This window comes from Phaseolus vulgaris, chromosome 9 (genome assembly GCF_000499845.2).
Source record: "Phaseolus vulgaris cultivar G19833 chromosome 9, P. vulgaris v2.0, whole genome shotgun sequence".
In the NCBI taxonomy this organism is placed as follows: domain Eukaryota; kingdom Viridiplantae; phylum Streptophyta; class Magnoliopsida; order Fabales; family Fabaceae; genus Phaseolus; species Phaseolus vulgaris.
This window is the reverse complement of record NC_023751.2, coordinates 516,304-529,291: the sequence shown is the minus strand read 5'-3', so window position 1 is coordinate 529,291 and position 12,988 is coordinate 516,304. Positions and strand designations below refer to the sequence as shown.

The following is a 12,988-nucleotide window of genomic DNA, read 5'->3' as shown; positions in this document are numbered from 1 at the left end:
TTAAAATTGAAGTCCATTGCATGAACCCGAAAGAACAAAATAAACAACACAAAACACGTGGACAAAACAAAGGACTAAGCGTGACCACAACCTTAAACTGTAGATAAGCATGCAGAGTGTACATCACAGCCTTTCATTCTTAACCAATATACATGCGCAATGCATAACTAAATAATCAAGAAACAAACAACAGTAGCTCCAGCATATGTAAATCTTACCCGACAACAAAAATTTAATCACATGGGAACATTCGTGCCACAGCAGTTAAAGAAAAAGCTGTTACTAGGATTCATGTAATTGAGTTTTTAATTTTCATTTCAAAAGTATTCTATCTTTTTAAACTTTTTTTTAATATTATAAATCTTGTAGGGAACGTATGCAATGCAAGATTAACATGTGATTTGTGTCCGAAGCCTGGTCAAGATTTTTGAACCTAATATTTAATTCTATGTTCAGAGAAAATGATAAATGCTAAATAAGATAAACATTTTGTACACATTCATTTTTGGGTAAATTTCGACAACACTTGGAGGGTGTGGTGGGTCATGTATGTATAGTATAATTATTGTGTATGAAAGAATAAATAATCTCATTTTTCAAGTGAATTATGATTCTTGTAATAGCATTAGTGAGATTCAATGTCACACTGAGAGCCACAATCAACGGAAGTATAATTATTGGCTATACGGCCATAATTTATGAAAGGACTGTTCTCTCTCCTTTATCTTTTGACACTCATAGCCATAATCAACTTAAGTATAATTATTGGCTAGTATATGTGTACGGCCCTAATTTATGAAACAATCATTTTTTATTACTTTGTCGCAGTGAAAGACTGAAATTTGGGTTGTTTCTAATGGATTGTTTCTTGTTTTCACTCAGTTTTTTCATACAATAAATGTAAAAATGATATATAGTTGATAGTCAGCTAATAATTATCTAAGAAAGTAAATACTACTAAGGGCATCGAGATGAAACAGTAGAATTACCTCTATGTCACTAGTTTCCCAAAGATGGATGAATGAAACTTGGTGAACTAGATGTTGTAGAAGACTCTGCATCGACATTTCTGAACAACATCTCCTTTCTCTAGCCATGTGAGGGAAACGAAAAGATAAGATTTTGATGCTCAGATCAGATATAACCTTTGACGAAATTATCTTAGATCTTGTACAAAAGAAACAAATTCAGAGGGGAAATTATAAGTTTATTAGTATTGTGGTGGTAGGTCAGCATCATGATATTATAACCGGTAGTCAAGTGGGGGAAATCTTTCAAAGTGGTAACTAAACAACAATGTAAATATCTGGCATTGGGTTAGTGTATGGTAACTTGCCTACACAACTTACTTATACGACTGAATCTCTTCATGTTTCAACACTTAAGACTTGGAGATTATATGTCCTCTTAGTAGTTTCTCAACCAAACATATACAATCGACACTCTTCCACCTCAATGCTAAAAATTGTGGGATATCTTCTGGTCAACTGTGGGCCAAGTTGAAGTGGTCAAGAATTCAACCTACATTCTATTCTTTTATTTGACACATCTAGATATAACAAGTCATTAAAATCTTAATAGTATAAGTATAATTTTTAAGGAAATCATATAACTAAAATATTAAATCAATACGAAACTTATTTTTTGTTCAACCAAAACTTAGTATTGGGCGTACATACAAAATCCGAGCATGCATGTTCCTAACAGGCTACCTGTTTGAATTACCACCACCATGTTAGTGCATACAAAATCTAAAAAAATTAATTGCTATTGATGTTTTCATGAGGGCTTCCATCCTAGAGAGAAGTCTGATTGAGGTCAACCTTCCATATATATAAATGTTTTTAATGAAGTAAAAATTAAGCGGGCAAGCAGGCTTCTTGGTTTAAAAACTTGTTGTCTTATTATGACAACAGAGATTGGAACCTTTTTTTATCAAACAGTAAATTATATTAATATGCTACAGAAGCATATGTAATGTAACAGTAACATGTTTGTGAAAGTTATAGAGAATAGAATTCTTTTTTATAAAAACATCCCTTCATAGAACTCGCGTGTCTTGCATGATTGGGCTACGCCAAGCATCCAATCAACCCCACACGCAAAGAAATCAACAAATGCAGCACGGCATCCCAATCTTGAACAAACAAGATAACAAGCAAATTAGTTTCTCTATTACTACCTGCCAATGCCAATGCCAATTCTGAAGTTGTTGTAACTAGGAATAAGAAGACCACGACCCACATGCATCATATACTTTACCTACCGCATTTTAAACATCCATTGAGGTTCAGTAACGACACAACGCCAAAAATCTTCAGAAGGCCCCCCCACCAACAATAATGGCATCACTATCAGAATAAACCCTTTAAACCTTTTTCTTCTACTACGCTATCTCCATGCCTCACCACACAGCACTCAATACACACACACGATGAAGCCAGTTCAATTTTGAGCCACAAAACACAAACAAGCCAAAAAAGTGCGAAAAAAAAAATGAATGTCCATAACAGAACATTTTTATTCTAAGTATAACAAGCAAGGCAACAATAAAATTTGTTACTCTAGAACTTGACGAAAGTAATAGACATTTGATTCGAAACAAAATGCAGAAAACAATAACTGACTGAACCTGTCCTTGTCCTGCATCCTGTGCTAAACTAAAAACAGCGAAAGCTGAAAAAGAAAAATTGAAGAGTTCGACGACCACGACGAACGACAACAAACAAGCAACACGAACAGACAGAAATGGAATGAGAATGCGAAACCCATTTCAAGCAAACACGAGCCCTAATAAGACCACGGCACGCCCTCGTCCTCGGGAGCGGCAGCGGCGTCAGCATCACCAAAGGAAGACAGGGGAACCAGATAAGGCATCCTGTCAAAAGTGCGAGCAAGCCCAGAGGCCAGAACCGCAGCATTGTCGTGGCTGACATACTCGTATGCACGGTGCTTGAGAGTCTCGAACATGAGCTCGGGCTGGTGCTGCATCACTCGAAGAACATCTCCACAGGATGGACCCGGCACGGCCCTCGTGACTGCGAAGCTGTGAGGGCCATCACTCTGCGACACCCTCACAACGCTGGGACCGCCGAACAAGTTGTGGAATCCACCGAGCGCCTCCTCGTAGGCCCCACCCAAGAACATTCCCAAATAGTAACTACCTCCTTCAACTTCATGCAGCGGCAGGCTGGACTCCCCGTTGATGAATTTGTCAATCTTGCCATCGCTGTCGCAAGTCAAATCCGAGAGAATACCCCTAACGGAAGGCTTCTCGTCCAACCGATGAATGGGGATGATCGGAAACACCTGTTCAATGCCCCACGCATCAGGAATGGAAGTGAAAACAGACAGGTTCACATGGTATCTCCGAACAGGTTCCCCAGCCCCAACTGCCTTCCTAACCAACTCACACAACCCATCCACCGCTGCCAGCTGTTCCATACACACCGCCCCCTGTTTGAACTGCTCCACACACCGCTCCTTCAGCTCCTCCGTGTACGCCAAACAGCTTTCATAGTCCCCTCCAAACGCCGCCTCCGACAGAAAACGATAGTCCTCCGACAAATCCCCCGCCACATATGGGGCAGAAAATGCCGAAGAGACTCCGCCGACGGTAGTGCTCGTTCCGACCGCCTCAAAAACCAAGATCGACTGATGAGACACAATGGCCCTTCCACTCTCGCTACAGATAACAGGGTTCTTAACGGACCTTCGATCGCACACACACTGAATCGCGTGAACAACCGCGGAAGCATACTCCTCCAGACTATACCCGACTGATATATCAGAGTCACACGACTTGGAACCGTCGTAATCAATGCCCAGTCCACCTCCAATATCGATGACCCGCATGTTCGCCCCGAGCCGAACCAGTTCACAATAAATCTGTGCAGCCTCTCCCACGCCATCTGCAAGCAACGCTGTCGAGGGAATCTGAGAACCAATATGAAAATGCAGCAGTTGCAAGCAATCCAGCATGCCAGCGAGGTCCAGCTTTTTCACAACCCTCAGAATCTGAGCGGTGGTCAGACCAAACTTGCCTTTCTCGCCTGAAGTCCCACCAAAATGGCCAGAATGCTTGGTTCGGAGCTTCGCACGCAGCCCAATCACAGGCTTAATGCAAAGCTTCTTACTCAATTCAATGATTAAATCAACCTCCTCCTCTTGCTCCAGAACAATCACGGTGTTGAGGGCGAGCTTGTTGGCGACCAGGGCAAGAGAAATGTACTCCGCGTCTTTGAAGCCGTTACATATCAACAACGCGTCAGGGTTGCCTTTGCACAAACAACTCATAGCCAGAAGGAGTTCCGGTTTGGAACCTGCCTCCAGACCGAACCGGAAGGGCGAACCGAATTTGACGATGTCCTCTACCACGAATCGGTCCTGGTTGCATTTCACTGGGTAAACTCCTTGGTAATGGGAGCCGTAACCCTCAGACTGGATTGCGTAATCAAACGCCGACTGCAGGCACTCCAACCGGTTCTTGAGAACGTCCGGGAAGCGGACAATGAGGGGAAGCTGAAGGCCGAGGCCGCCGATAGATTTAGGATCGGAGGCCTTCTTGACAATCTTCAGCAAATCGATCTCCTGGTGCGGCAGGGTGGCAGACCCGTGGGAGCGCACGGAGATGTTCCCGGCTGCGTTGACGGCAAAGTAGGGGCCGCCCCATCCGTCGACGTTATAGAGAGCGGCGGAGAGGGACGGCGACCAATGGCTAGTGTTGTCGTCTGTCGTAGGCAGAGGAACGTCGGTAAAGGCGACCGGCGCCGGAAAAGAGATGTCACCGGCAAATGCATAGCCGGGAGGTGGTGCAGCATCCACGCAACAAGCCAGGGCAGGCATCTCTTGTGGCGGCGACGATCAAAATGAATTAGAAAATGAATAAAAATAGAGGGAAAAAAGAAAAGAATACGGTTAGGGTTTTGTTGATAGGGTTGTGAAGGTGGGGGCTTTGAAAGCCGCCGAGGCCGAGGCCCCGGCTTCCCCCTCAAAAGAAGACAGTGGAAGATCTATTGAAAACGGAGAGTCCCCTCTCTTCCTTCCCGAAAAGACTCTGGTATCCCCACGCCTACCCCTCAGGAGCAAGACTCACACAATTGTTGAACCCAACCCAACCCACTCCCTGCACCAGATCTGGTGCTGGAGAGAGATCTAAAACTAAAATGCAGAAAATACGGAAGTGAATACCGCAAACGAGGGAAGGACACAGAGTACAAGGCTGGAACAGTATTTGAAGGAGTTACAGATTAGGAACGAGAGAGAAAATTAAGGCTTCTACGAAGGTGCGACTGGGCGAGAATTGCATGAACGTAAAAGCCAATTTATAGAGGCTGTGAACGAGGGAAGCAACTAGGAAGACGGGTGGGTTGGTTAGGGAAGCAACGTAATGGGCTTTTGGGCCCTGGGCCTCAACATTATTATTCACATTTCCGTGTCTATCACGCTCCCACACCACCCTTCACTTAAATAAAAAAATTATCCATTTTCCTTTCAACTATGCTTAAATTAAATGTAGTTACAATGTTTTTGGAGTTTAGAAGGATTCTGCATCATTATTGCGATTAATCAGCGTCGAGTTGCCGCGTGGCTTCTGCACTGTGGGACCTCTCTCCTAAACCCTTTTCTTTCTCGCCATTTCCAGCTATTACTTGTCCTGCATTTCATCTTCTCCTATTATTCTCCTACAACTCTTATCTTCAAATAATTTAACTTCTTTCACTATTATTTAATTTTAGTACTCTAACTCTTTCCACAAAAATATCAAATACAATAACATAATTAATATTACATTAATTAATTAATTAAACACTTTTAAAATAAATTATTTTGGAGAATATTCTTCAATCCTACTGAAGTTATTAAAAGCTATATATACGATATTAAATGTCTTAAAAGATGAAATTTAATACTCTTTTAGAGCAGAAAATTATATTTATAGAATTTTAGATCAAATGAAATATCCAGTGGTTATCAAATATTTGAATGAATAATCTATTATCAAATATGTAGCTAATCTATGTTGTAATAGAAAATAGTTTTAAAGTGAATCTAAATTATTTGAATTTGGAAGTGGTTTTGCTTATTTCGAGTGGTACTATATTCTCAAAGTTCCACAAGTTCCAGAATCTAAGTAATCGGGTTTTTATTTAAATTCTAAGTTTTATTCATATTTTTTGATGAGTTCTGAAAAAAAAAATGGATCGCATTTTTATGACGGATTTTGTGATCATTTATATAGTTTTGGTTTGACCTAACTCAATGGTCTGAGCTTAATATAATTAAAGTTTAATTAAAACAATACTTATTAATATAAAACGATAATGTTAAGTTTTGTTTTCAGCTTTAGGGTAATCGAATTTTTATTTTGAGTTTTAGGATAATCGAACTTTTATTTTGAATTTTAAGCTCTAGTAATTTTTATCATATGTTTTTGAAAAATGGATTGTATTTTCACAAGTAACCTTAGGTTGGACTTTGCAATCATTCATATAACTCTCGTTTGAGAATATCTAGCTTAAAGGTCCAATTTTAGTGTAATTAAAACAATAATTATTACCATGAAACGATAATACTAAGTTTTGTTTTCGATTTTACTATAATCGAGTTTTTATTTTGAATTTTAAGCTTTGGTCATAGTTTTTGCCAAGTAATTATTACCATGTAATGATAATACTAAGTTTTGTTGTGGTCAAATGACTTTTGATTTGACCATTTTTATTTTTTAACTAACTTAATCAAATTATACTTTTATTAAGAGTATCGAATTAATTTAATTTAAGCATCCCATTGTGATTGTTTTGCAATGTATTAACGAACTTCCCTTGATCCAATTAGTTTAGATAATTTGATGACTTTGACCTCGTGCTATGAAACAATCTCGAATTTTTATGGTCAATCATCGCATCCAAGCTGCTTTGGAGCTTGGAATTATGTTATGGTTCAAAGTTTAAATGGCTTCAAACCAAAACATTTAAGTTGAGTCTCATTACTCGTAATGAGAGATGTATCTTATAGGACGTAGTTAGTTGCTTATTATCCTCTTAATCTAATTTTTAAAGTTTTTATATTCCCAATGATTTCAAGTACTATATTGTTAATAATTAATAGTTCTCATAACCAATTTTAGATAAGTTACATTCCATGTTAATAGTAGATCAATCCAATTATCAATACAACCCTCAACCTCAAGTCGAGTAAATGAGGCAAAGATGTTTATCCAGTGAAAACTAAAAAATAAATTACGATGTAAGTTATGTCTAATACGATCATATTCTTCCTTATCGTCTTGTCCTGATCTGGATCTTTCTGCCATTAACCCTTATAAGACATTGTGAATGGACAACTGGTGGAAGAAGAATAGTTCTTTTTTGTAACAAGTTACATTACGAGCTTTTAAGTCTTAAGCTTAATAGTATTTGTTTCATGCTTATACTCTATGTTGCCTTATTACTATGTTTTTATTTCATCGTTTAAAGTATCACACTATCTTTACTTAGAAGATGAAAATATTAAATATGCACAATATTAAGTATGCACGTCTAAAGGCACAACATTTGAAAAACTATAAAATAAAGTCTGAAAAATACTAAACATTATATTAGCGTACAAAAATATTAATTTTGGAAAATACAAAAATTTAAAAAGTGCTAAGTTTCCTCTACACATGTTAAAATATAGAAATTTGACATATCAACATTTATTTCTTGCATAGTTCATTTTAATCATTCAGTTGTTTTACGTTCATTGTTTTGTTGCTTCTATTGTCAGATACTAAACAATTTACTCAGTTAGTGGTCAACCTTAGTTTAATCTATGGTTGGAATTTAATCGAGTTAGACTCGTTTAGTCGATGGTCAACATTAGTTTATTCTAAGGTTGAAATTTAACCAATGTAGATTGATTCATGCAATGGTCAACCTTGGTTTATTATAAGGCTAAAATCTAACCGAGCTACACCCGTTAAGTTGATGGTCAACCTCAACTTATTCTAAGGTTAGAATACAATTTTATACATGTATAAAGATACCAATATAGATATATAAGTGTATACAATTTAACTCGTGAACACAAACACTCTCGCACCTGTGTATCCGCATTTTTTATTTATCTATATTTATGTTTGATATTAAAATTCTAATAAAAAATGTTATTATTTGCACACTTATATTAACAATATAAATTTATAGTATATTATGAAAAAAAAGTCATTATCATCGTCATTATGTAAAATCATTATATCTTAGTGTCAATTGGCTTAACCAATGCGAGTGATTGATCATCCTTCTATATATGCAATTGTGCAATGTTCCTGAGCAAGTCTCACTTTGTAAATTTAGCTTTATCTGTTATGATAGTCTCCCTTTAAGATATAAAATTAAATTAAAATTTTTCATAAAATAAAATTGCTCATAAAATAAAAGAAAAATAGAAAAAATAAAATGATAGTTAAAGTAAGAAACTGTAAAATACAAAATATCAATTATTATATTCTATCAATATTGCCTAAATATTAATCAATTACTCGGTGTGATTTTACATCAATATTCTTACTTATTTTTTATCATGAGATATAGAAAACTCAACCACACGCATTTTTTCTCTCTTTAAATTTACATGTATCTTTTACAAAAGACAATCCAGATTTAGTTTTATAAAACAAAAACTTTCTTATTAAAAGAAGAAGAATGGGATATGAAAATTGTGGCTAAAAAAATAATAAGAAAAACCTTTAACTAAAAAGTCGTGTTTCACAAAAATTTACCAAAGCAAATATGTGTTCTTTTAGTTATATACTACTATTCATTGTTTAAAATATTGGTCCATAAAATAAAATAATACTCAAAAGATTATAGTTTTAAAAATGTTTTTACTCAATAACTTCACCCAATCAATGAAGACATTACAATCATTTCTCAGTTGATCCAAAGAATCCATGAATGCATTCTTTTTGCCTGATTGTTGCATTGGGGTCATTTTCCAACCACGGGAGATTTATAAACTCAAAGGCAATCAAACCAGAAATCTAATAAGTACATATTATTGAAACAACCTAACACGAAAACTGCTAACAGAACAAAACATGTAGTTCTCTTGTTCCTTTTTGTTTATTTCAACCGATAAACTATGCCACTTTTTAAACATACCATTCCAACACGTGTTTAACAAAAACTAAGTACAACAACTACAACAACAATCTAATATAAAGATCATACATTAAGTAATTACAATAAAAGTAGACTTTACCATTACAATTGATAATATAAAAAAATTATTTTAAGTACATTTTAGATATAATGCAGTGTGATGGATAAGGGGATTCGGGTTTGTCGGGTTGAGGGCAACCAAGGAAAGCAAAAATTGGTCATTTTGAAAAGTCTCACATATTCCTTCACCAAATGAGAGGTTCACTCATATGATATTATAAACAAAAAAAAATATATATAATAATTAATTAGACAACAAGTAACTACATAAAAAAATGTCGACGAAACTGAAAATGGAGAATATTGTTTATGGAATGGTTTTGCCAATTATTATAAGAAAAAAAAAACAATAATTATATACATACTTACAAATTTATCAATGTCAACGATGCAGAAGTCATTGAGAAACCGTACTTACTAGTTGATTTCGTGGTTCTTGGAATGAAACTATGACTTTTGATATTTTGAATACGAAAATAGAAAACGAAAAAAAAGTTGATGGATTTATAAAACATTCAGTTTAATTTTAAATTTAAAAATATTTAAAAATTTAAAAATTATGAAAATTTAAAATTTCAAAATTTGAAGTATTTCCAAAAGTTTAAAAAATTTGAAAATTTTTAAATTTTAAAGTGTTTCGAAAAGGTTTAAGATTTGAAATTTTGAAAAATCTAAAATTTAAAAGTTATGAAAATTTAAGATTTTAAAAATTTAAAAAAATAAAAAATTACGCAATACTCATAATAATAAAATAAAATCAAATATTAATATAATAATAAAATAAAATCAAATATTAATATAATAATAAAATCAAATCAAATATTAATATAAGAATAAAATAAAATAAAAATTGAAAAAAATTAAAGAAGGGAATGTATAGATTAAGTTTATTAAATTAAACTTAAGATTTTATCCAGTCTAATTCAATATTTGAATATTTCAAGTTTTTTTTATATTATTTGATTTTCAGTTAAGGTATCGCCAATAGATTCGTACAGTGAATGCATTTAAATCAACGGCAAGATTTAGTTATTTACTACCACTAACTTATAATTAAAGTGACGGCCTAGATCGACGCACGTAACCATGTGTTATATTTTACCTTCTATTCACATGTGATATTCACATGTGACACTTATAATATCACGTAGGCGTATTTTGTTTACCACTTCACATTCAAGAATTAGAAGCTCGTAAGTTCGTACTAAAAAAACAATTTCAAATTTGTTTTGTTTAATTTTGGTGGTTATCCATGGAAATTGCCCTTTAATTGTTATTGTGTGATATCTTCCACAGTAAATAAAAATTGATAAAGTATGATTTTGGCTCTTCTACAAGTTGAATGTCATTTGTGCAATATGCCATACGACATATCTAGTATGTTTCTTCTTTTCCAATTATTTAAGACGTGGTAATATCGGTCCACAATTTTCTGACTTTTAATAGTTTATAAATTCGTTCTAAACTTTTTCAATATCCAATTATAAAATGATTTATCAATCTCAATATATGTTAATTATATATATAGGTGTATTAAAATCAAAGAAATTTATTGGAAAAAAATATATACAACTTCAAAATAAAACAAGTTTTGAATATTGTGAGATACACGTAAATAATAAGATAAGAAGACCATTATTGTTTCCATCATTAAGAGATTACTATGAACATTCAAAATGCACAGATATATCACAGAAATTTAAAAATGACTGCTTAAAGTTTCTTTATTGATAAGATGGTTAAGTAGTTACTTATACAAATAATAACAATATTTGTATAAAAAATGGCACACCAAATCTAGTACTGATAATTTGTTGAATAACATTTTATTTTTAAAAATTTCACAAAAATAATTTTTTGGTAAATACTTTGAAAGGTTAACAAACTTTTTTTTTCTAGAAAAGAGTTGAAAATCTTCATCGTTAATCAGAAGATATTTCGCTATATTCATAGTTATTCAATATCTCACCTTTTATTTTAATCTCCAAAAAGTATTTAATTTCAATTATTGTTAAAAAATACAATTTAAGATTAAAAACATAAAAATTTATTATATATGAATTTAAAATTAAATTAAAAAAATAACTGAAAATATTGCATTTAATATTTGTCAAAAATCAACTCTCAAAAGTAAAATTTGACGATAAATAATAAATAATGTTGAATTTGTGTTGAGAATTGAGTCCACTCTATTTTAGATAATTTTGTTTCTTAGAGGGAATCCAATTTAGGTCCCATTAGTAAATATAAAATTTATAAATACTAGACAAATTTTGTTACCAAATTATAAATATTATTATGATTATTATTATTACACTTATTAATATTGATATTATTATTCTTATTGATAATAATAATATTTATTATTATTATTATTATAATAGTGATTCATAAGTCAATTTTTAAAAAATATTATCTTTTTTACTTCTAGACCATATTTATAGGTTTTATAATTAGAGTTTTAGGGTCTGTTTGTTTCAAGGGATGTATTGTTCATGAGGATGGAGGTGCAGTGATATTCCTTGTTTGGATCTATGGTTGTGTGAGGAAGGGAGGGAGAGGATATACCTGTGAACAGTAAATATCCTCTCCTCTCAAAATGAAGAGATGTAGAGGGAAAGTCATGTCAGTATCCCTTATTTCCAAATTTACCCTCATTTAAATGCGTCACAGTGCTTCATTGGAATGTATTAGTATTTAAATTTTTTTATTGTACAATGTTTAAAATATATATATATATATAATACTTAAAAAAAACAAATCATCATAAATTTTAAGGAAGTTTTAAGTTTGTTTATTATTTTATAAAATATAAATTATGTAAATAATGATAAACCAGTGTAAAAAAAAATTATAGTTAAATAAAATCTTCCATTTATATATTAGTTATTGGAGTAAATCATGTTATACATATTTTTCAAGTTCTAATAAGATATTTTATTAAATGTGGTTGAATTTAGTTTTGTTTAAAGAAAAGAATATATTATATCTAATTAACATTGAAAATATTACCTGGGTTGGATCATGGGCATCACCAATACTAAACATTTTTCATTTTATTTTATCTTTATTTTTTATTATAATTTTTTATGAAATCATTTTCTATGGTTAATTAAGGTATATTTTTGTTGTGGTAGTATTTTTTAGATTGCTTTATTGTGAGGTTTTTTAATATTAAAAAATAGTAACTTTCTATTTATATAAAATGTGATTTATTTTCTAATTTTATAGTATATGTTTAATATTTAAAAAAATTATTTGAAGTTATATTTTTATTTAATTTGTTGTTGTATTTATATTAATATATTTCTATGTATAGTTATTATGTTTATGAGTTATAATTTTTTATGATTTTTTTCTATTGTTAATTACGTTATATTTTTTTTAGTATTTTTTATTTTTCATTACTATAGGATTTATAATTTTAAAAAATAATATTTTTTATTTATATAAGATTTGATTTATTTTTCAATTGTGTAGCACATGTTTAATATTTTAAAGAAATTACTTGAAGTTCTGTTTTTATTTAATTTGTTGAATACATATTTTTTTTCTAATTATAATTTTTATATTATACATATTTACATTTAACATATATTTTTTTCTATTTATAATTTTTAAATCTACGAAATATGTGAAAGTTGTTATTTTTAAACAAAAACAACTCATTTTATTATTAATTTTTTTAATTGACAAGGGTAAATCTATAAAGTAACATTTTACACCTTTAAAAAAAATTCAAATTTTCTCACAACCATCACATCACTCACAAACTTCTGTAA

The 12,988-nt window shown here is 32.3% G+C and overlaps 1 protein-coding gene across 1 annotated transcript; it reads right to left on the bottom strand.

Annotated features, from left to right (window-relative positions):
• Positions 1 to 2,501: 2,501 nt before the first annotated feature.
• LOC137820406 (arginine decarboxylase) lies at positions 2,502 to 5,461 on the bottom strand. Its single transcript, XM_068624485.1, has one exon. It carries the CDS (start codon positions 4,843 to 4,845, stop codon positions 2,791 to 2,793), a length of 2,055 nt encoding a protein of 684 aa, XP_068480586.1. The 5' UTR covers positions 4,846 to 5,461; the 3' UTR covers positions 2,502 to 2,790.
• Between the last annotated feature and the right edge of the window lie 7,527 nt (positions 5,462 to 12,988).

What these genes read in the sequence shown, in the direction of transcription:
- LOC137820406 (XM_068624485.1), bottom strand. Translation starts at nt 4,845, where the DNA reads ATGCCTGCCCTGGCTTGTTGCGTGGATGCTGCACCACCTCCCGGCTAT.